We start from the raw sequence: 24,278 nt of genomic DNA on the forward strand, positions 1-24,278 counted from the left end.
AGGAAAAAGAAAACGAGGAGAAAGAAAGGAAATAATTAAGAAGAAGAATGTTGAAAACCTTCCATTATGAGAAATTCTTCTTTTCTGCAACTTCAAGTTTAGACTGAAGAATAAAGATGGTGGAGGAGAGACTCTTTTGGAACTGCGTTTTAATATTGTATTATTGTAGAAGCCACTATTACACTTAGTCTTCTTTAAGTCCTTCCCAAGGACCATAATCTTTCGTTACAGTGAAGGAGCCACATCCTGGATTAATTAAAACATGCGTCTTTTACTTCTTGATATAAGACGCCTTTGTATAATTAGATTACAGTTAACTGATTAAATATGCTTTAAAATAGAAAAAAATTTCAACTTTACCTCTATTAAAGATAAAAAGAGAGATACACATTATACAATCATAAAGCTAAATTTACAATTGAATTAAACTGAAAAATAACACTCCGTTCACATATGTAAAATATATTTTGAAAGATGAGATATTAAAAAAATATAAGATATTTTTAATATTTTAAAGTGTAATTATTATACTTTTTTTAAAAGTGCACATAATAAATAAGTCAATTTATATTTATTTTAAAGTAAAACATCTTATTAAATAATGATAAATATGAAAAGATGTTGTTAATTTAAAGATAAGTAACTATTTTATTGATAAATAAGATTTGGTTATCTATATTTTTAAATAGAAGAAGTAATAAATAAAAATAACCCTTCATATGTCTCATATCATGGACAACAAATTCCCTTTTTTTGGGGATAACACAAAAAATTTTTTTTTTACAAAATGCTTTATAACAAAACGGAAGGAATACACACTGGCCTGCAACTAGACTTATTCGGTCAAGTCACGGTCTTTGTGATGTTTCTTTGTTTGGTTTTCTTACTTTTTTCCCCCCACCGTTTGTGATTTTTAAAATATCCCCCAGTCCCTCCTCCTTTAACTACAAATAGAATCGGTCCAAGTTTTAATTATTACCAAATGTCACTGTCCCACATCATTGTCATGTATTAACAATTAAACTAGATTTAAGAAGCGGTACGATGCATGGAACCAGTTAACCCTTTATTTGATTCAAAGGAAGACACTTAAAAAAAAATAATTAAAAATAATGGTACTTAAATTTTAATTGATTAAACTGTTGAATTTTATTGAATAGAGCAAAAAGACAGTACTAAATTCTTGCACTCATCTGATATACTATCAAATATCAATGTGCCTCACAACCTGCTAAGCCAATTGTGCAATTAGCTCAGATATTTAATTACTGAAGTTCTACAATAACAATCAATGCGTTTTACAATAGAGGAAGAAGGATGATTTGAAAAATAAAAAAGTCACAAACTGAAGCAACAGAATGAAAAATAATTAAAAATAATGGTACTTAAATTTTAATTGATTAAACTGTTGAATTTTATTGAATAGAGCAAAAAGACAGTACTAAATTCTTGCACTCATCTGATATACTATCAAATATCAATGTGCCTCACAACCTGCTAAGCCAATTGTGCAATTAGCTCAGATATTTAATTACTGAAGTTCTACAATAACAATCAATGCGTTTTACAATAGAGGAAGAAGGATGATTTGAAAAATAAAAAAGTCACAAACTGAAGCAACAGAATGAAAAAGTTAAAAATTATCATTAATTTTAATGTCTTATCTCTGTAGAAGTACTGACAGATCGTTCATATTTCTTTTCTTCGCCTCTAGAATTATAAAAGTGACCAATATGTATGGAGGCCCTTCATTGTTCTGAGTATTAAGCCATTTCACTAGAAAAACAACCATTGGGCATACTTTACACCAACCCATCATCCCAACTAGTGACCCTGGACATACTTTTTCTCACAATATTATAGGGAAAAAATAAAACATATTTACACAATCTATTAATAAAGAACATAATCATCTTCATATCTTATTAATTACAAGCACACAATCTCCCTTCAAAATTCAAATTATAATTACAATAACCACATACCACCATGTGAGTTGTGACAAATCAAACAGGACAAATTGCAAATAGAGGAAATTATCAAGAAGAAGGAATATGGCTTTAAGTACAGTACACACGCCCAAGTGCAGATTCCAGTAATTAGTCCGCCATGATACTATCCCAAGCAACAAGACTGTAACTCTTGATCATCTGGCAAATTACCAGTCATCCCAGTCATGTGCTCCCTTGGTTGCACCAATAATAATTGCAATTGTAGCAAGAACAGCCTGCAAAATCAGTCTCACAACAATGAATACAAACAGAACATGAAACTGAAACTTGCTTGAATTCAAAAATGGAAGGTAAAGTGAATCACTTACAGCAATTGTACAAGCAATATATCCAGGTTTCTCTCTGTGGTCTATTCTGGAACAAAGTAGAATTATTACCCCAACATACCAAGGGATTGCACCAAGGAAGAAACCTATGATAAACCTTCACAAGAGAAGAAACGTTTGGAATCAACAACTCAATATAAACTACCAGAATTGGTCAGTATGGTATAACCAGAAAGAGTGAAAGGGAGAGAGGAGAGAATCAAACGTGATAAAATGAAAAACAAAACAAAAACTTTAACAGTTCCTGCATGTTTTAATGAAACTACATCAGAAACAGGAAAGCATCTATTCCTATCTTGCCTGCGCAATCAGGTAACTCAGTTTGAAAACATTCAAACACCTCCAACTCACTTGGCACTCCAACGAAAAACACCTCCAATTAATTCAGTACAAGATCATGAATCATGTATAATATCTAAATAAAAAGTAAACTATGATATGCAGTCATATTAAAGATAATAACATATCAATCAATATCATGATCCTGGTCAAAATAATGGCTCCAACCTCTTTTTCCTTCTCCTTTGAAGGGAAGAGAGGATAGGTGCAATAATAAAGAAAACTGTGGGTACCAATAGATACAAACTACTGAAAACTCATAGCAGCTTGCCTCAAAGAGGACCGATTTTAGTTGATGTTCTGGAAGGGTCTCATAAAATGACCAAATTCAATGCCATTTCCATCTCCCCCCTTCCCGAATCAAAATGAACTATGAAGTCCAATCCTTTAAAACCAAGCATAATGTGAAAAGCTTGATCATATCAATGAGAAACTTTTGCTGGCAATGACCTATAAGTTATCACAAGTTAATTTCACTGTTAAGTTCAGTAACGTAGCCCCACTAGCCACTACTGTAATACAACATAAGGATGACATTACAATGCATCATAGTTTTGATGCATGTTGTAACCTCATTGCAAACGATCCCAAAAAATAGATAGAAAATCATAGTATTTTCCTTATAATCAATAGTATAAATTGAGATTTAAATTCACAAGACAAAAAGAAATTTAAGCAAAAGAACATATCAAGGTAATAAAAGATAGACAGAGGGCAGGTAATCAGGCTCTATCAGAATCTGAGGCTAACATTTATGATGGTCAAACATTCAAAACTAACCAAACAAATAGGTAACAAAACTCATATATGATTATAATATAGTAATACAAAAAGATAGCCCAACCTCATACGCCTATAAGTTAATGATGTGAAATGAAAATTATTACTTACAAGAACCAGCCAAAGCCAATACCACAACAGGGAAGCCGACGCTCTCTCACAGGCATTCCCTCAGCAATTGCATAACCTGGAATAATAACACAAATTTATCAAAAGCAAGCAGCCTATTAGATCATTTGCCAAAACAAAAAAAACATAAAAAAAAAGTCCATCCATAAATATTTGTTCTCTATGTAACTAAGATTCATCTAGCCATTTGCAAGCAAAGAGACCTGAAGGCCATTCACAATTATGAATAACAACATATAGTGCCTGTTTCATTCATCAGGGTAGTTTAGCAAAAGTATATACTAAATTATAAAACACTGATTGATGAACACGTCATGCACCCATATCATAAAGAGTCCTTGAGATTACATAAAACTGCTTTTATCTTTAGTTGATCCTATGTATATTGCAATTTTTCATACATCTTTTTGACAATTGAGATTAAAAAAGCTATTGACCTTTAGACTATACGTTTAGTGTATAAGGAGTAATTAATCAACAACAAATTACAGTCAGGTGGATGTATTGCAAGGAGGCTTCATAAAATACAGATAGGAAAACAGAGAACCAAGTGTATACATACATTGAGCATCAAGAGTCCAATAGTTTAAATGAACTTTAAGCCAGACAATACAAGCTATGGAGTTTGCCTCGGTAAATTTTTGTTCACACATAAAGCACAATTAACTACATTTTTTCCATAACTCTAAATGCGAAAAAACAGCTACCACAAACTCATCATCTATACTAGTATCCAAGCCAACTAAAATCATTGTCCTGAGTTGCATAAAATCAGTCAATAAATGTGGGAGCACTGAAAGTAGTTATTGCTTCATTCAGAGTGGCATCATGATATCCATAGACACTATTAGCATATCAATACCATGGGATGATTCTAAAAAATCATAAGGGAATTTGATCCAAACATCATGATATCCATAGTTCTACTTCATGTGAGATCATTCCTAAGCATTAGACCCAACGTTCAAACATAAACATGATACCCCACATTTTTATTTTAAGTTGAAGCCTCCTGTTAAAGGAAAGTAAAAATAAAAGACTAGGCATACACCATTTGCATACCAGCTTAATCCTAGTGTTAAGAATATGAACGCGGAGGCAACAAGAAATAAATGCAAGACTCAGAGAATGTTGAAAATTTCTAAAAACGAAGCAAATAAAGTTCCAGTAGACAATCAAGCAGCCTAATCATCCTGAAACTTGAAGCGTTCGTTTGTTTATTGATTACATTCCGGCAACAGTTAAAAGAGTTGAAGATCATGATAGCGAAGCAAAACCATTAATGGAAGATCGATCACCGCAAACTTTAAAGCAACAGTATTTAAGACCATTTGACCCTTCAAAACCAAGTTTCAATATATTTAGATTATCCCTTACAGAAATGATGAATCAATTTCAAGTATTCAACTTTCATTGAAGTGAGAAAATATAAACAGCCTGGAAACCTGCATATTAAACTAACCAAATCAAATAAGCCCAGAAAACTGAATCGAAGTCATTATGTAACAACAAGCTGGATCGAACACAACTAAAACCATTTCAAATCATTCATTCGAGCATCAAATCAAAGAAATTTCGAATTAAAAAAGTTAGTAAAAGTGATCACCAAGCACCAATCAAACCCACAAAGACAGCACATCAATCAAAAACAAAAGGGGAACGGACGCCCAGAAACATACCCGGTGAAACCGCTTGGTAGCCATGAGGATAATACTGAGGAGCGGATGGGTCGACGAGGCCAGGAGGTGGGACCGGCTGAGGGAAGCCGATCGCGGGCTGAGGCTCCGGAGGGTAGTTGGAGACGCCTTGGAAGGTTCCGTACTGAGGTGGTGGATATTGCTGCGGCGGCGGCGGAGGAGGAGAATGGTGGTCGCCGGATACGGCTTTAACGTTGTCTTCTTTGCTCATCTTGTTCGTCTGACTCCGATTGGTCAGCAAAATTTTCGCTTATCATTAAATTCTTTAATTTATGGGGAAATCGACAACAGATTTAAGGCTGGCTACGGAGCTGCGCAACAACTCAGCAAAGTCAATATGAAGCGATTCCCTCCACGGAAAGCAACCTTTTTAGTCAAATCCTTTGTAAGTTTTTTTTCCCCTAAAATATATTTTTATTTCTTTAATTTTATATAAAATTTAATTAAAAAATTACATCCAACTCTAGAGAATTAATCAGAATTATTATTAAAATAAAAATATAATTTTTTTAAATAAAACTTGTTACTAATCTTTATTTGTAATTAATTTCTTTAAAAGAAGGTTGGGTGCAATTCTCCCAATTTAATTTCATCCATTAATTTTTTAAAAATATTTTTTAATCACAATTCTATTAATTTCAAATAATATTTATTAATATTTAAAAATTTAATTTAAGTAATTTTTATTAAAAAATTAACGATATCAAAATTAAAAGATTGAAAATATATTGTATTAAATTAAGAAATTAAAATAAAATCTTAATCGGAGGACTTTTTTTTATTCTCTCTGCTTCTCCCCTCCGCATTTAAACATATACACTCATTCTCGTTCTTTTTCCCCAATTTATGTAAGGCCAAGTCCTTCCATGTCAATATGCTTAAACCTAAAATGATTTAAATTATCCTTAACCAAAGTACTCTCCCTCTCCCAAAATTTCTCTCTTCCCATGAAGTGTGTGTTTGATTTTCAATTTATAAAAAATTTATTTGGTGAAAATTTATTTATTAAAAATTAATTGTTGAAATAAAATTTATATTTGAATACATTTTTTTAAAAAAATTAGTTGGCATATTGAAAGTTATTTTGATTATGGTAATAAAATATATTTTTGAATATGCAATTATTAAAAAGAATGTTGATTTATGAAGATTTGTAATTTTTATTATATAAATGTAATATATTTAAAATATTTAAAAAATGTGATAAAAATTTTAAATAACATAAAATTTGATTTATAATACTAAAAATTTGATCTCTTGTTATTTGTACTTTTTTAATTTATAATTTTAAAAAAATAATAAAGACTTAAAATTTTTATTATATATTAATGCTAAAAATAACATGATTAATTATTTAATTTGTAATTTATAATGCTAAAAATTTGATATCTAATCACTAATTTTGAAATGATAATTATATTTTTAATGAATTAATTATTTTTTAAATAAAAAATAAGAGATTATATTTGAAATGATATAATTAAATAATACCTCACTTTTTAAATTCACTTTTTCAAAGCTATAAAATGCGGCTTCTAATTTTTCATATTTGAGCCTAATTAGAAAGTCCTTTCTAAAAATACATTTAATCTAATAAAATGATACCAAGCAACTTTTCACACTCCAAAAATAGAAAAGCACTCTTGAGATGTGAAAAGTAGATAAACCAAGTGATGCTAAAAATCTTTTCTAACTAGAGGTGGAAATCAGGACCGGCCTAGCCCTTAAAGGCTTAGATCCTAAAGCTTGATTACCCAAAATTAAACTTGATTTTAAGACCCGACCCTTATTTAAAAGGCTAAAGGTTGGGCCCTTAAACTCTATTTCAAAAAAAAAAATAAAAATTTTACTTTAAATAGAATATTTTAAAATTTAATATGAAACAAATTAAAGTTTCACATAAAATTTAACAAAGATTTAAAATTTTAAATTTAAGATAAAAATTAAAATATTTATCAATGTAAATATATATCCTCCCCATCATCATCTAAAAATAAAATATTAAATCTTTCATATGTAAATTCACTTGTTGAAGATGGAGGTGGAAATTCAATATTAATTTTCTCTATAACTTCTTCTTCATCACCTATAATAAATATTAACCAAATTATGTTATTATCAATCAAATATATGTATGTCAAGTAAAAAAAATCAAATATATGTATGTATGTGTATATATATATATATAATAATTGAGTTTATTAGAGCTTAAAAAGCTACCCAAGCTTGAGTCTTTTTTCATATGTTTTATCAAAACTAAGTCTTTAAATCCAATTACTTTACAAAAATTAATTTTTAAAGTTCACATTTTTATTTAAACAAGATTTTTAAGCTTGATTTTTTAAGTTTGGCTCTTATTCTCGAATCTATCACTGACCCCTTGGTGAGCGTTTTCCTCGACAGCCTCTCCTCGGTGACCATGGGGGGAGAGTGAGTATGTGTGCGTGAATGCTGTTTTGGGTCGTGCGACTCCCATACTAACCCTAACACGAACACATTATTGAACACAAGCTAGATTGGATCTGTGCGAGCTCCAGTCAGAGTGCATCTGCGCGAGAAAGAGTGAAGGCGGCAACGGCGCAACAACCACCGGCAGCTACACCTTTCCGATGATAGAGCGGCGAATGTGCACAACACGGTGAGTTCTTCACATCCCTTTTTGTTCTTCATCCATTACTACTTCACGTCATCGTCGCTTCTTGCCCTTCTTCTCTGTTGCGAGGTCGCTTGGTTCAAGAGATATACTAGTTCGTGCCCTTCCCTATAACAATCAGCAACGCCCCAACGCTTTAGAACTCCCATGCTCAAAAATTGTGGAAGCTTCCAAGTTCAAAAGTAAATCCTACTTCTTTACTTGGTCATTTGAATTGTATAGTTCATCAAAATAAAATTCCAAGCAACCTGGTGGAACCTCCTCTGAGAATACTTTGAGCTTCCTTAGCCATGAAATTAGCAAATCTAATGCATTCCCAAATGAATGATAAAGATCCGCATTCCATTTTGCAATGAGCAAGTCTCTTTAAGTCATCAATTTTCGACTTGGGTGGGTGATTACTCCCCCTCCTCTGAGAATCAAAGTTAAAGCATCAATAGAATTAGAGTGACAGTGGATTCTAGTCATGCCTAATTTGTTGCCGATCTCCAGACTAGATTTGATGGCCCGCAACTCAGCTTCAACAACTTGTTTTTCTCCAAGTTTCCTTTGGAATTTTGGAATGATCCATTCACCTTTTGAGTTCCTTCACATTTTAAAGGATCCAAACGGTAAAGAATATTTTCACATTAAAAATTCAAGTTAAAGCATCCAAAACGTTGAGAACATCCCTACATCTATATAGGAGCCATAAAAATCTATGTTAAAGAATTCAAAACAATCAATAGATCTCTACATTTGTAATTGAATTTAAAGAATTTAAAACAGTTAGAACATTCTCACAATTTTAATTGAATTTAAAGAATCCCAAATAGTTAAAACAGTCATTCATTTGTATGGGAGCCATAAAAATCTTAGTTAAAGAATCCAAAATGATTAGAATTTTCTTACATTTATATAGAAGCTGTCAAACTTTAATGATTAGAATTTTCTTACATTTATATAGAAGCTGTCAAACTTTAAGTTAAAGGATCCTAAAAGATCGAAACATTCCAACATTTGCAATCAAAATTAAAAGATCCAAAGCAATAAAAAAGATTCTCACATTTGTAATCCATGTTAAAGGATTTAAAATGGTCCAAACATTCCCACATGTATATAGGAACTGTCAAAATCTAAGTTAAACAATCCAAAGAGGTTAAAAAATTCTCACATTTGGAAATGAATTTAAAAGATTCAAAACATATAGAAAAATCCTACATTTAGGAGCCGTCAAAATCTTAGTTAAAAAATCCAAATGGTTAGAACATTCCAATCTTTGTAATCAAATTTAAAAGATTCAAAATGGTCAGAACATTCTCACATTTATAATCTAAATTAAAGGATTAAAAATAGTATATATCAATCCCACATTTGTATTTTAACTTAAAGGATCCAATTATCTAGAGAGGTTGAAACATTCCCACATCTTTAAAGGAGCCATCAAAATCAAAGTTAAAGGATCCAAAATTATCAGAACATTCCGACATTTGTAATTATGATTAAGGGATCCAAAACAATTAGAATATTTTCACAATTGTCATCCAAGTTAAAGGATCCAAAAAAGTAGAATATTCCCACATTTGTAATCAATGTTCAAGGATCAAAATTGGTCAAAACATTCTTACATTTGCAATCAAAATTAAAAGGTCCAAAATGGTCAAAGCATTCTTATGTCTATATTTCAAGTGAAAAGAATCAAACTGATTAGAATATTTTCACATTTTTTCTTATTGAATATAAGGGATTCAAAACAATCAAAAATTCCTAAATTTGTGATCAAAGTTAAAATATCCAAAATGGTCAAGACATTCACACACTTGTGTTTATAAAATTCCTACATTTGTATTGGATCCGTCAAAATCTTAGTTAAAGGATCCAAAATGGTTAGAAAATTCTCACATTTTTATAGGAGCCATTAAAAGCTTAGTTAAAGGAACCAAAATAGTTAGAACATTCTTATATTTATAATTAAATTTAAAAGATCACAAACAATCAGAGAACTCTCACATTAGTAAGCCAAGTTAAAAGATCCAAGATGGCCAAATCATTCTCACATTTGTACCACAACTCAAAGGATCCAAAACGATTATAACATTCTCACATTTTGTAATCTAAGTTAAAAAATCTAAAATGATCAAAACATTCTCATGTTTGTAATTCAAATTAAAGGATCCAAGATAGTAAAGAACATTCTCACATTTGTAATTTAAGTGAAAGGATCCAAAATGATAAATAAAATTCTTGCATTTGAAGTCAAAGTTAAAGGATTCAAATCATTCAAAATATTCTCACATTTATATTTCAAGTAAAAAGATCTAAAATGATCAAAATATTTTCACATGCATAATCAATGATAAAGGAGTCAAAACAATAAAAAAAATTAACCATTTTCTAATCAAAGTTAAGGGATTCAAAATGATTAAAACATTCATACATTTGTAATCGAGGTTAAAGAATAAAAAATAGTTAAAAAATTCTCACATTTTTATAGGAGCCATCAAAATCTTAGTTAAATGATCCAAAATGGTTAAAACATTTTTATATTTGGGATCAAATTTTAAAGATCCAAAATGGTTAAAACATGCACACACTTGTATCACAAGTTAAATGATCCAAAATGATTCGAATATTCTTACACTTGTAATCAAAGTTATAAGATTCAAAATGGTCAAAAAATTCTCATTTATAATCAAATGTAAAGGATTCAAAATAGTAGAGAACATTCTTACAGTTGGAATTTAATTTAAAGGATCCAAAATGGTGAGAATATTCCCACATATGTATAAGAGACACTAAAATCCATATTAAGCAATTCAAAACGGTCAAAACATTCCCATATTTATAATTGAATTTAAAAAATTTATAATTGTCTGATCATTCTCACATTTATAATTAGATTTAAAAAATCCAAAATGATTAGAATATTGCCACATTTGACATAACTTTGGTATTGTCACAAAAATGAGTTAAAATAATAATTTTAAAGATATACTAAACATGGCTAATAAAATAAAACAAAAAGAATCACTGTCCTTCATTCTTATCAAATGAATGTACAATGAGCTCTAGAGAAAATATGGCACTTGAATAATTTTTAGCTTGTTACATATCGTTGAGTCATTTAAACAAAAAGTGTTTTATATGTCATTTTAAATCTATTGATCTGATGAAAATCCTATTAAAAATTACTTAAAACTAAACTTGAATGATTATTACTTGCACTCAACTTGCTATTATGAACATGTACATGGAGAGGTGTGGCTGAGAATCATGCAACTTTTGACATGCCAAAATCAATTTAAACCTTTTGTTGAAACCAGCTAAATGGAGCACATATCAACCCAACATCATTGCTGACACACTCCGAAAACAGTCTGCAATCCAATTAGGTAATATGAAGATTTAGCACTTCTGCCACCTGTGTTAGTCTTAATGAGAAATATGTAGCCTGCACAACCTACTGAGGCCACTGCCTCAGCCTCCCTAATCTGACAACTTATCAGCTAAACTTATGCAATTTGAAAAATTACGTGCATAAGTTCGCATATTTACTTTTTACATGTGAAACCTGAAAGACTATGTTCATCATCCACAACAAAATCACCTCATGTTCAAAACAGATTTTTTCACAAACTTTCGATCATTGCACGGGTCTGAAAGGAAGGTACATAGCAATTCACAAAGATCCCGCGTTTTGCCCTCACTGAAAAGACAACTTACAGCAAAATTTTTTGTTAACTATCTTGATTCTTCATTAGGATTTTTATAACTGGCAACACTTACTGACAATCATCATTATCCAAAACACAAGTGAATTTTTTTTTTTTGGGAGATTTTTTATATATTAGGCGTACAAATCAATGTAAACTGTACCAATAAGTCAAAATAAATCTTTAACTAACCCTTAAAAAACTTAATTATCAGGGTCAGCAAGTTTAAACATAACCATGGGAAATTATTGAATCTTCCTAAACATTTCTTGCTCAGCCAACGGTAGAGTTAGCATTCTAAAAGTTTAGAATTCATCTGTACAACATTTTTCAAAGAGGAAGTCCCACTGAAGAATATGAGTTAAATTAATCATTTTCTCATTTTTAAATTAAATTAATCAAAATTATATATGTTTCTCCAAACATAAGGATAATGCATAACTGTTCTGCAACTGGAAACCACTTGCCTATCCCATAAGTTATAGTTGAAAAAATATTTTAAAAAAAACAGTAATCATTCTACAATCTCTAATAATATAAATTCACTAGGTTCATCAAAATAAACAATAATATAAATTTATAAGCTTCATAAGTACTTAGAAGGGGTTTGGCACCGTCTTTACCATACCCATCCTTAAGCTTAAAATATAACTATAAGCGCATTAAATTTGGTGTTACTACAAAAAATAATATTAGCATGTAAATAGACAGAACTATAAGAAAAGGAGATGCAATTGAGAACTCTTGTGAAAAGGTTTCATCTGGAATTTTTTTGGTTGACTTTTGAATAAAACTAGCTATTGAAAGATTATGAAAGTAGTATTGTGACACAACTATTTTAATAGCAACAACAGCATTGAAACCATTGTTATATTTAACAAATAAAAATAAAAAGACCTAATCAAAAGTAACCAGACGTCGTGGTACAAAGTTTCATCACTATAATTTCTTATTTTCAAGATGGAGATGGAGGAAGAAAATATGGAAAGCAAATTCAATAATGAACATCCAAGTTGAGATGGAAAGTATTAAAAACATGTTGAAAGTACAGAGGAAAAGATGAGGAAATGTATAGGATTGAAAAAATTGACAATGGAGTAAAGAGTTTGAAAAAAAAAATAGTAAAAGTAAACCATCTTGTGTCACTTTAAAATTTCAATAAAAGACTAAATTTCAAACCCATTTTTACACAACTTTGGTATTGTCACAAAAAGAAATATTAGCATGCAAATAAACACACGATATTTAAAAAAAAAAAAGGAGATGTAATTCAGAGCGACATACCATCATGAAAAAGTTTCATCTAAATTTTTTTTGATTGACTCTTGAATTAAAACAAGCTATTGAAAGATTATGAAATCAGTATTTTTCATAAAAGTTTTTAATAGTAGCAACAAAGTTGAAGTGCGTTCTTACAAAATAATTGAAATCATTGTTATATTTAATAATTAAAAATAAAAGGACCTAAAAAGAAGGAGTCACAAGTTGTGGTAGTGACAAAGCTTTATCTGTAAAATTTATTATTTTCAAGATGAAAATAGAGGAAGAAAATATGGAAAGAAAATTTAACAATGAACATACAAATAGAAATGAAAAGTATAAAAATTGTGTTGAAAGTATACAGAAAAAGAGAAAATGTATTGGATTGAAAAGGTAACAATCGAATAAAGAATTTGAAAAGAAAAAATTAACGCAAAAGTAAGTCATGCTTTGTCACTTTAAAATATCAAAAAGGGCTAAATTTCAAACTTGTTTTGACATAACTACAAAAAGAATATTGGCATGCAAATAAACCATTCTTTTTTTTTTTTTCCTTCAAATTTTTTACTCCATTGTCAGCATTTTAAATCATTTACATTTCCCCTCTTTTCCTCTGTTTTTGCATCATGGTTTTTATACTTTCAACCTCTATCTATACATATGTAGTTAATTTTGATTTTCATATTTTCTTCCTCTATTTCCATCTAGAAAATAAGAAATTTTAGAGATGAAACTTTGTCACTGCCATGACTTCTGGCTGCTTCTGATTAAGTCTTTTTATTTTTATTTATTAAATATAAGAACACACTTCAACTCTATTGTTGCCATTAAAAAAATTTGTCACAATACTAATTTCTTAATATTTCAATAGCTAATTTTATTCAAGAGTCGATAAAAAAAATTAGATGAAACTGTTTCATGATGGCATGTCTATAGAGTTTTCAATTGCACCTCCATCTTTTACTATTCTATTTGTTTGCTTGCTCATATTCCTTCATATGATAACACCAAATTTATGTCAAAAATGAGTTTGAAATTTAGTCTTTTGTTGAATTTAAAAAATGACAAAGCATGGTTTACTTTTTATTTTTTTTAAATTCTTTACTCCATTGTTAGCTTTTTTTTTTAACCCTATACATTTGCCTTATTTTTCTTTATACTTTCAACACAACTTTTATGATTTCCATCCCTCTCTGTTTGTTTGTGATTAAATTTATTTTTCATATTTTGTTTCTTCATTTTCGTTTTAAAAATAAGAGATTATAATGATAAAGCTTTGTCACTATCACTACTTTTTCCTGCTTCTAATTTGATCCTTTTATTTTTATTTATTAGATATAATAATGATTTCAATGATTTTATAAGAACAAACTTCAACTCTTGTTGCCATTAAAAAAAATATGAAATCAATATTGTGACAAATTTTTTAATAGCAACAGAAGAATTGAAGTGTGTTCTTACAGAATCATCGAAACCAATGTTATATTTTAATAAATAAACATAAAAAGACTAAATCAGAAGCAACCAGAGATCATCATAGTTACAAAGCTTAATCAATATAATTTCTTATTTTCAAAATGAAAATGGAGAAAGAAAATATGGAAAGCAAATTTAACCACAAACATGCATATAGGGATGGAAAGTATAAAAGTTGTGTTGATAATATAAAAGAAAAAAGGCAGAATGTATAAGATTAAAAAAACTGACAATGAAATAAAGAATTTTGAAAAAAAAAAGAAAGTAAAAGTAAATTGTGTTTTGTCACTTTATATTTTTAATAAAGTATTAAATTTCGAACACATTTTGACATAAATTTAATGTTACCACAAAAGAAATATTAGCATGCAAATAAATAGAATAATAAAAAAAAGGAAGTACAATTGAAGTATACCATCATGAAACAACTTCATTTTTTGACAGACTCTTAAATAAAACCAACTATTGAAAGATCATGAAATCAATATTGTGACAAAATTTGTTAATAGCAATACCAGAGTTGAAGTGTGTTCTTACAAGATAATTGAAACCATTATTATATTTTATAATTAAAAATAAAAAGACTTAAGTAAAGCAGCCAAAAGCCGTGGTAGTGATGTCTAAACTTTCTTATTTTTAAAATGGAAATGAAGGAAGAAAATATCGAAAGCAAATTTAACTATAAATGTATAGATAGAAATAGAAAATATAAAAGTTATCTTGAAAATACAAAAAAAAAAAAGGGGAAAACATAAAGGATTTAAAAAGCTCACAATGGAGTAAAGAACTTGGCAACTTGCCAAAGATTAAAAAAAGAGTAAAAGTAAAATATGCCTCGTCACTTTCAAACTTCAATAAAGAACAAAGTTTATACCGACACGTATATATAACCGTGCCAAGAAGCTAACGTTGACACAAAGCAAAAACAAAGCTCACGTAAACCAAAAGAAAGGCAAGGATTGCTTGGAGGGTATTAGGATCCGGCATTAAGTAAAGTCAACTCGCTCATTTCAAGAGGAGTTAAGAGTAAAAGACATAACTTAATTCACATCCAACTACAACCCAGTACAAACAAAAACGATGCAAGATTTTCAAAGATGAAAAATCAAAATATTACCCAAGAAATTTCTAAGACGTTCAGAGATAAAAAATACGTCACAGATTTTGGTTTTCAAAAAACAGTCCAAAACAAAAACAAAATCAAATTGGGTATACAAAGAAACCAACTTGAGGAAATCAGCAAAATTCTTGCTGTGTTCTTCGTCAACCCCCAATCCTTCGAGCTGTGCTCCCTTTTTTTTTTTTTTATCGCTTGCGTCTGTGTTATTATCCATGGGAGAGAAAAAGAAAAACCAAAATTCGTCAACGAATTTAAACTAATATTGAAAAATCAATCAGCACAACTACTCTAAAGTATAGAAATGCCCATTTCAACATAAAACACAGTCGATAGAATAAGAAGTAAAATCATTAAAATTAGTTATTTGCAGTTAAATTTTACAGACTGCATCAAACATTTTCAAGCCCCACAACAGTCATTTTATTTATTTTTTATGATTTACCTTACGTCCCAAGGAGAGAGCGAAATGAAGCTTCCAATTGCTCAGGTTGCTTTTGACTGAATTCCACAAACCATATTTATAGGGACAGTCAAGTCAATCAGTTTTGGATATGGCTGATTAAAACCATGTTTTTAGGATTATATGCACAGATATAAGTCTAACCAAATTTTGAAATATTTGTATAGCACTTGCCATTATATGCTTGAAAGTTTCCTGCAAAAGAAGCATAGGCGCTATCAGTATCAAGGCGTTGCTTGAACTGAAGTTAACCAAAACCTAAGAGACACCAATGCCAGCATGACTAGACATATTACATCCTAGAATATCGTGTTATATCTGGTACAAGTGTATAATCATATATTAGATTGGATTAGGCTTCATGTTACAAGTGTATATCCCTCGTAAACCAAAAGTAAAATATAATTAAATTTTCAATATGTTATCTCCTTGGCTGTTTGTCACTAGCGTATACTTTTCTCATCAACAATACAAGATCTATTCTAATGCCTTCTTAAGAACTTTTCTTTTCATCAGAAGAAAAAAGGATATAAATAAACACTCGCAACTCATCATCCTATTTAACCAGATAACATCTTCCAGTAGACAATTGATGAAAGAATACTAGCTCGTTCCTTTGTTTTGCAATATGTCATGTCTTTGTAATCATCATCATTATTATTATTTTGATAAGTTTTACTTCCTGTTTTAAAGGATGAGCATGACAGTTTATTTTCTATCATCAAAATCACATCTTTCATTTCACTTTTTGAACGTGTTGGGTGGGTAGAACACCAACCCAACCCAATGCTTCTTTTTATTACTTCCATTTTCTTTCTTTTTGTCAGATTTATTACTTTCCATTCTACACACCAAACGGGTCCTCTTATTCAATTCTTCCATATATTCGCTAAACAATGAAGATTAAGTTCAACCTCCTCGTCCAGATGAATCATAACTTTGAAGAACTTTGCCTTCCATTAACATCATTAACCATGGCAGAACAGGTTTGCTGTTAAACTGGAATACTGTATTATAATAAGCATTATAATTCACATGGATAAGTCTCCCATTAAAGTCCCTTAGACAATATTACTTCATAATTCTGCCCTAACACTTTCAACTAGTGGATCGAGCTCATTATAACATGAACAATTCATAAAAAATTTACCTCATCCTTTGTCAGGCACGAATCGTATTGCAAGTGCCCCCCCACAGTGGTTACCTGAAACCAGAAGTTTGAGTAACTTGCCAAAAATTAAGTAATGGAAAAGCACAAGGGTCTCCTTAGTCCTTACAGTGAATCCTTTGTAGTCATGAGCTGGATAGAGCAACGTATCCTTGGGGAAATGTAAAAATCTGGTTCCAAAAAGAATGAATTTGAGATTATACACAAATTCATTGAAGATGAAATACCGTATTTTACTATCTAGACCACATTTCTTATTGCCTGCTTAATGAAAGCTCAAGCTCTTGCCAGTAAATGCATTGATTTGTATAGCTGCTTTGAACTTCCACCCTATGTAGTAACGTATTTGAAGGACATAATGTTAACATTTTGATAGAAAATATGGCAAATATTATTGTAGAAAAACATAAATTGCCAAATTATTTTTGCATTATTTAGTATTTTTGAAAGTTTCCTTCTAAAGAAGGAAATCTGAACTTACTTTATGCTTTTACATAAGTTAACACATGTATTAGACACTTTTTGATGATGACTGAATACTAGAAATCTGGTTGTTCTCTCTCCATTCGTTCTCGTTCAATCTCTTGCTCTCCTACTGTTCTATTCTTCCTTCAATTCCCCCTCCCTCTCTGTTCTCGCCTCTCATCTCTCACTCTCTGTTCTGCTGCATCTCCCTTTCCTATTCTGTTCCAATCAGCATGAGTGTGTGTGTGTTGCATCAATTTGGTACAGAGCTCAACTCTGAACGCTCCTAAGCTGTTCCTGCTGTTGGAGATCGGAGAAATTTTGCCAGAAAGCCACTGCATACTCTGTTTTCACGCTGCCAGAGCCAGAAACCCCATTTCACGACATCAGTTCACAAAACGGACACTACCATTGTGCTTGGAAAGAGAAATGCAGTCAGACCCAAAAGATTCGCCTCCGTCCACCGCCGCACATGCCATCACACACAAAAAGAGTCCCCTGCATGTAGTCTTCACGCGCCACATGCGCCGCCACACATGTCGTCCGTACACTGTCCCTAGATTCTGAATTCCAGCATTTTTCTTGTGATTTTGCAGGATTTCTTCCACTTTGAAGAAGCTGAGAGGCACAAGTCATCATCTAAAGCTTAGATGGGGGTAAAATTTCATCTTTTAAGCTCCTAAAGCTAAATTGGTAATGTTACGACCCTTCCATTCAACTAACTTATTTGGTTATTGATAGAACCCAACTCTAAACTTAAATGCACAACAACATAAAACTATAAAACAAGCAATAAATGAGGGAAATGCAGAGGTTTTGCTATTAATGACTGGATAACTGAATCAATGTTACAAAATGACTTTCACTGATTCTGGCCAAAACCCTATTCTCTAATCAGTACCAAGATTACAAGAACAAATGCTGAAACAGCCCCTCGCTGGTTTTTCGAGAGACCAGGACTCTCCTCACTTGTATCTCTTCTCTAAAACATTCTTGATGAGTCCTTCCCAAAACAAAGTACAATATTAAAGCAACCCAAAAATAACTCTAGCTACTATGCTGAGTCTATAGCCACTCTACAAGCATCATGACTTCTCCCTATTATCAGGACCCTTAGTACAATAACCTTAAACTGCTGGGTCTTTCCTCTCTGTCCCTTGTCTCCCCCTCAATTTCCTCTCATATGTCTTGATATATTTTCCGGCTCTATCATTACCCACCCCTAAAAGCTTCACCTTGTCCTCAAGGGGAAAATCTGGAAATTGCATTATAATGGTGTCAACCAATTCCCAAGAGTTCTCAAATTCGGGTAAATCCTTCCACTTCACAAGCATCTCTCGCTGTCCATTCATAGGAGTTCTGACTTTGCAGACTTCTTGAGGTTGCACTTGGAGTTCGAACTCATCAAAAAGTACTGGTGGAATAGTGGGATTAACAACAGCAGATTGCACAGATTTTTTAAGCTGAGAAACATGGAAAACAGGGTGGATTCTAGCTGTTGGAGGAAGTTCCAGCCGGTATGCAACTTGTCCCACCTTCCCAATAACCTTGAAAGGTCCATAGAAACGAGGACTCAATTTCTCATTGACTCTGCAAGCTAAACTTTTCAATCGATAGGGTCTAATTTTAACATAAACCATATCATTAAGCTCCAACTGTAGGTCTCGGCAGTGCTTGTTTGCTTGCTGCTTCATCTTGTTCTGTGCCACTGTGAGATTATCTTTTAAGGTTGCAACAACCTGATTTCGCATCTGAATCTGCTCATTAACTTCCTCTATTGCGGAGGATTCTTCGTGGAGCTTGAGGAATGTTGGAGGGTCCCTACCATAGAGTGCTTTAAAAGGAGTCATTCCCGCTGCACTGTGATGAGAAGTATTGTAAACAATATTCTGCCCATGATAACCAATGAATCCATTGACTTGGCTTCTCATTCACAAAATACCTTAAATAAGTCTCCAATCCTCTATTTAGCACCTCTGTTTGGCCATCTGACTCAGGATGATAGGCTGAACTGAGGCAAAGTTGGGTACCGGCCTGCTTAAATAATTCTTGCCAAAATTAGCTTATGAACACCCTGTCTCTATCAGAAACTATGGTTTTAGGAAAACCATGTAGTTTCACAATCTCACTCACAAACACTTCAGCAACAACTTTAGCAAAAAAAGGGTGAGATAATGGTAGGAAATGAGCATACTTGGTAAACCTATCCACCACCATAAGTATAGTATCATACCTCTTGGATTTTGGTAGCCCGGTGATAAAATCCATACTAATATCTTCCTATATTCTTTGTGAAATGGGCAATGGTTGCAAGAGTCCAGCAAGAGTGAGAGCTTGGTATTTATTCTTTTGACAAATATCACACCTTGCAACATATTGTTGGGTGTCTTTCTTCATCCCTTCCCAATAAACAACATTGGTCAGCCGTTTATAAGTACGTAAATACCCTGAATGTCCTCCCGTCGGCGAGTCATGGTATTCCTTTAGTAGCATTGGTACCCGTACAGAATTTTTTGACAGCACTAATTTTCCTTTGTAGTGTAAACACCCTTTAATCAGGCTGTACCCTTCTGCTTCTTCTGGATTAGTGATGAGTTGTTGCATAATCTTGCTCAATTTGGGGTCAGCTTGCACTTTCTTCTCCCATTCTTCCATGTCATTACATTGCCACATAGAAAACCCCATCATTTCTAGGGATTCTTCCTGTCTAGAGAGAGCATCAGCAGCTCTATTTTCCTTTCCTGGTTTGTAAGTGATTTCAAATTTGAATCCCATAAGTTTAGACACCCATTTCTGTTGATTCTCTTCCAATACTCGCTGCTACAGCAAGTACTTCAAGGCTTTCTGATCTGTTCGGATGTTGAATTTCTGCCCCCATAAATAGTGCCTCCATTTCTTGACTGCCATAACAATTGCCATCAGTTCTCTCTCATAAACGGAGCATTGTTGAGCTCTACTTGAGAGTTTTTGGCTATAATAAGCAAGGGGTCTGCCTCTTTGCATCAATACAGCACTAACCCCTGTCCCAGAAGCATCTGTTTCCAGGTCAAATGGGATTGAGAAATCAGGCATTGCAAGCACTGGTAAGGTAGTCATGGCTGTCTTGAGTTTTTCAAAAGCAGTAGTTGCTTCCGATGTCCATTTGAAGGCATCTTTCTTGAGCAAATCAGTGAGCGGGCTAGCTATTTTTCCATAGTTTCTAACGAATCTTCGATAATAACCGATCAGCCCTAAGAAACCCCTTAGTGACTTCACACTCTTGGGTTGTGGCCATTTCACCATACTTTCTACCTTCAAGGGATCAGCTTGGACTCCTTCTTCTGAGATAATGTGGCCAAGATACTCAATCCTGGGCTGGACGAAACTGCATTTCTTCAAGTTGACCACCAACTGATTTTTTCTTAAGATATTTAACACTGTTTCTAAGTGTCCCAAGTGAGTAGATAGATCACTGCTGTACACAAGAATGTCGTCAAAAAAAAAACAAGTACAAATTTGCGTAAATGTTCACGAAATACCTCATTCATCAGTGATTGAAAGGTGGAGGGGGCGTTGGTAAGGCCAAAAGGCATGACTTTAAACTCATAGTGTCCCTCATGGGTTCGAAAAGCTGTTTTATGTTCATCTCCAGCTTTGACTCGAATTTGATGATGCCCCGACTTCAAATCCAGCTTTGAAAACACAGTGGATCCTTTCAATTTGTCCAACAATTCATCAATAGCTGGAATAGGGAACTTGTCAGGGATTGTAATTTTATTCAAAGCTCTGTAATCAACACAAAACCTCCAGCTTCCATCTTTCTTTCTAACCAACAACACAGGGCTGGAATAAAGACTGTTACTATGCTGAATAATTCCAGCCTTGAGCATATCTTTTATCATGACTTCAATCTCATTCTTTTGCAAGTGTGGGTATCTATAAGGTCACAAATTTGGAGGTTGCTCCCCTGGCTTGATCACTATAGCATGGTCTTGGGCACGAGTTGGTGGCAACTCCCTAGAAACTTGGCAAACTGTGGGAAATTTGTCCAGTAGGTTTTGCACTTCAGGTGGCCAAGTTAAACTTTCTTCTTGAGTTTGTTCAAAACTGCTATATTCAATAAGAAACCCTTCTCCCTGTTTTCTCAAGGATCGCATTAATGACTTCAGAGAAGCTTGAGTTCTGGACAGTGATGGGTCCCCTTGTAAACACACCTTATTATCTCCTTTTCCAATCTTCATGGTTAATCTTCCCCAATTAACCTTCACGTCTCCCAATGACCGCAACCATTTAACCCTCAGAACTACATCAACACCCTTAAGAGGAAATAGGTAGAAGGTCTGTATTACATCAAGTCCTTGTACCTTTAGCTTAACATCCTTGCATCTTTGTTTCCTTCGAAGTGTACATCCATCTCCCACAGTGATGGTATACTCGGAAATCTCATCATTCACCACTCCGAATCTGCTCACCAGATTCTCTGCTATGAAGTTGTGGGTTGCACCACTATCAATCAATATTACAATATTTGCTCCCTCGAGTTGCCCTTTTACCTTCATCGTGTGATTATTCCCAAACCCAGAAATGGAGTTTAAGGATAACTCCATGTGCGTTGCTTCTGTATCAGCCTCGGCACACTCCTTTTCACTCTCAACAGCATCCTCGAGTCCTTCAATGGTGTCTTTAGCGTCCGGTTCCAGCAGCATTACTTGGAGGTGCTTATTTTTGCAAACATGATTTGGACCGAACTTCTCAACACATTTGAAACAGAGTCCCAATTCCCTTCTACGAGCAATCTCAATGTCGAAAGTCTTCGAGAGTTTCCTCCTCTTCGTGCTGAACTCATCCCAGTCAAAGTGCTCCTTGTTTTCGCATCATAAACTTTAGTTTCGTTCCTTCGCCATTCTATCTTTTTCGAGTCAATGGGCTTTGGGTCTGTTGTGGAGAATGCCGTAGAAAAACCTCTCACCGTCTCTGGCACTTGTGACACACGAGGGATGAAAGATTGGGCCAGAATAGGTTTGGGCCCATTCTGAAATCGTTGGGTCCGTGAAGCCCTCAGGCCTTTTTCTTCCTCCAACAATTGATTCCTTTCATCGACACAGAGCACTGCTTCCATTACTTCACGTAAGGTCAGAGTAGTCAATAGCTTCAGCTCTGCCCTGATTTCAGCTTTCAACCCAGAACGAAAAGCACCTATTAAACATTCTTCGGAAGCTTCTCCTAAAGGTGCTAACAATCTCTCAAACTCTTCAACATATTCTAACACAGAGCCCCCCTGTTTGGCCACAAACAACAACTCATATTCTCCTCCTCGTTGAGTAGAGTGGAAACGACTCAGCAATTCTCTTTTAAAATCAGACCAGCTGCACAAAGGAGTCCTCGTCTCCAACCATTGGTACCAGTTCAAGGCTTTTCCTTCAAGACAAACCACTGCAGCGTCCAACTTCTCCTCCTCATTTACCGAGTTAATATAAAAATACCTTTCAACACGGAAAAGCCAACCAAGTGGGTCTTCGCCGGCAAAGACAGGTAGTTCCAGCTTTCCGAATCTCCCAACATCCTTTTCGTCTCTACCATTCCCCCCTGAAATACCCTCTTCTTGCACGTGAGATTCCGCTGTATTTTTCTGCATTTGTGCCTCCATCCTCTAAATCATCTCTCGGAGACTGTTTATGTCTCTGGATAATACCCCAACTATTTCTTTTAATTCTTGTACATTCGGGTTGGCATATTCCACTTGTTTTGCCATTTTTAAATAATCCCAATACCTTAGGATTGTGCTGCTCTGATACCAAAATGATAGAACCCAACTTTAAACTTAAATGCACAACAACATAAAACTATAAAACAAGCAATAAATGAGGGAAATGCAAAGGTTTTGCTATTAATGACTGGATAACCGAATCAATGTTACAAAATGACTTTCATTGATTTTGGCCAAAACCCTATTCCCTAATCAGTACCAAGATTACAAGAACAAATGCTGAAATAGCCCCTCGCCGGTTTTTCGGGAGACCAAGACTCTCCTCACTTGTATCTCTTCTCTAAAACATTCTTGATGAGTCCTTCCCAAAACAAAGTACAATATTAAAGCAACCCAAAAGTAACTCTAGCTACTATGCTGAGTCTATAGCCACTCTATAAGCATCATGACTTGTCCCTATTATCAGGACCCTTAGTACAATAACCTTAAACTGCTGGGTCTTTCCTCTCTGTCCCTTGTCTCCCCCTCAATTTCCTCTCATATGTCTTGATATATTTTCTAGCTCTATCAGTTATTAAAAAAAAGGATTCTATTTATAGGTAGGCTTGAAATCTTTGTTGCTTGGTACTTAGGTTTATTTGAGCATTGCAATTTTAATTTTAATCGTGTTTAGTTTAATATTCTGATTAAAAAAAGAACACTCTTGGAAGGCCTAAGAGAACACTCTTGAAAGTTGTTGAACGCGATCTCTTAATTAATAATATTCCTAAAAGCTTGATAAACGATAGAGCACAATGGCGTCTTGCAATCTATGTAGCCGACCCCACCTAGTGGGATAAAGGCTTGTTGTTGTTATTGTTGTTGTTGTAAAAAAAGAATTTACATTGATCATTATCTTGTTGATTTGTAACTTTTGACAGTGGTATTCATATAACCAAATACATTTACTTCACACACAATTCAGCCTTATACCTGGGTCAAAGAAATTACCCTAGGTTAGTCAAAGTTTCTAATA

General features: G+C 33.1%; 2 protein-coding genes across 20 annotated transcripts in view; both read right to left on the bottom strand.

Annotated features, from left to right (window-relative positions):
- Positions 1–1,893: 1,893 nt before the first annotated feature.
- LOC129314558 (60S ribosomal protein L18a-like protein) lies at positions 1,894–5,604 on the bottom strand. Its single transcript, XM_054958035.1, has 4 exons — positions 5,266–5,604; positions 3,569–3,644; positions 2,321–2,435; positions 1,894–2,227 (listed from the first exon to the last, which is right to left on the bottom strand). The coding sequence occupies exons 1-4, from the start codon at positions 5,492–5,494 to the stop codon at positions 2,159–2,161; spliced, it is 489 nt and encodes a 162-aa protein (XP_054814010.1). The 5' UTR covers positions 5,495–5,604; the 3' UTR covers positions 1,894–2,158.
- Positions 5,605–15,327: 9,723 nt separating this feature from the next.
- Positions 15,328–24,278, bottom strand: part of LOC129313500 (uncharacterized) — a 29,846-nt gene continuing 20,895 nt past the window's right edge. For 14 of the 19 annotated variants that reach the window (XR_008593981.1, XR_008593982.1, XR_008593976.1 and 11 more), the window contains 4 exons: positions 17,222–17,282; positions 17,095–17,148; positions 15,927–16,139; positions 15,328–15,682 (listed from right to left, as the gene is read on the bottom strand). The gene's annotated coding sequence lies outside the window, so the exon portion shown is untranslated. The other 5 variants (XR_008593978.1, XM_054956687.1, XM_054956685.1 and 2 more) reach the window with 5 other exon arrangements.

This window comes from Prosopis cineraria, unplaced genomic scaffold, assembly GCF_029017545.1.
Source record: "Prosopis cineraria cultivar Desert tree isolate PC_DT_omini unplaced genomic scaffold, ASM2901754v1 PC6, whole genome shotgun sequence".
Lineage (NCBI taxonomy): Eukaryota > Viridiplantae > Streptophyta > Magnoliopsida > Fabales > Fabaceae > Prosopis > Prosopis cineraria.

Coding starts and splice junctions, on each gene's coding strand:
- LOC129314558 (XM_054958035.1), bottom strand. CDS start 5,494: ATGAGCAAAGAAGACAACGTTAAAGCCGTATCCGGCGACCACCATTCT. Junction 2,436..3,568: donor ATTGGCTTTGGCTGGTTCTT/GTAAGTAATAAT, acceptor TCTCTTGTGAAG/GTTTATCATAGGTTTCTTCC. Junction 2,228..2,320: donor ATATTGCTTGTACAATTGCT/GTAAGTGATTCA, acceptor CTGATTTTGCAG/GCTGTTCTTGCTACAATTGC.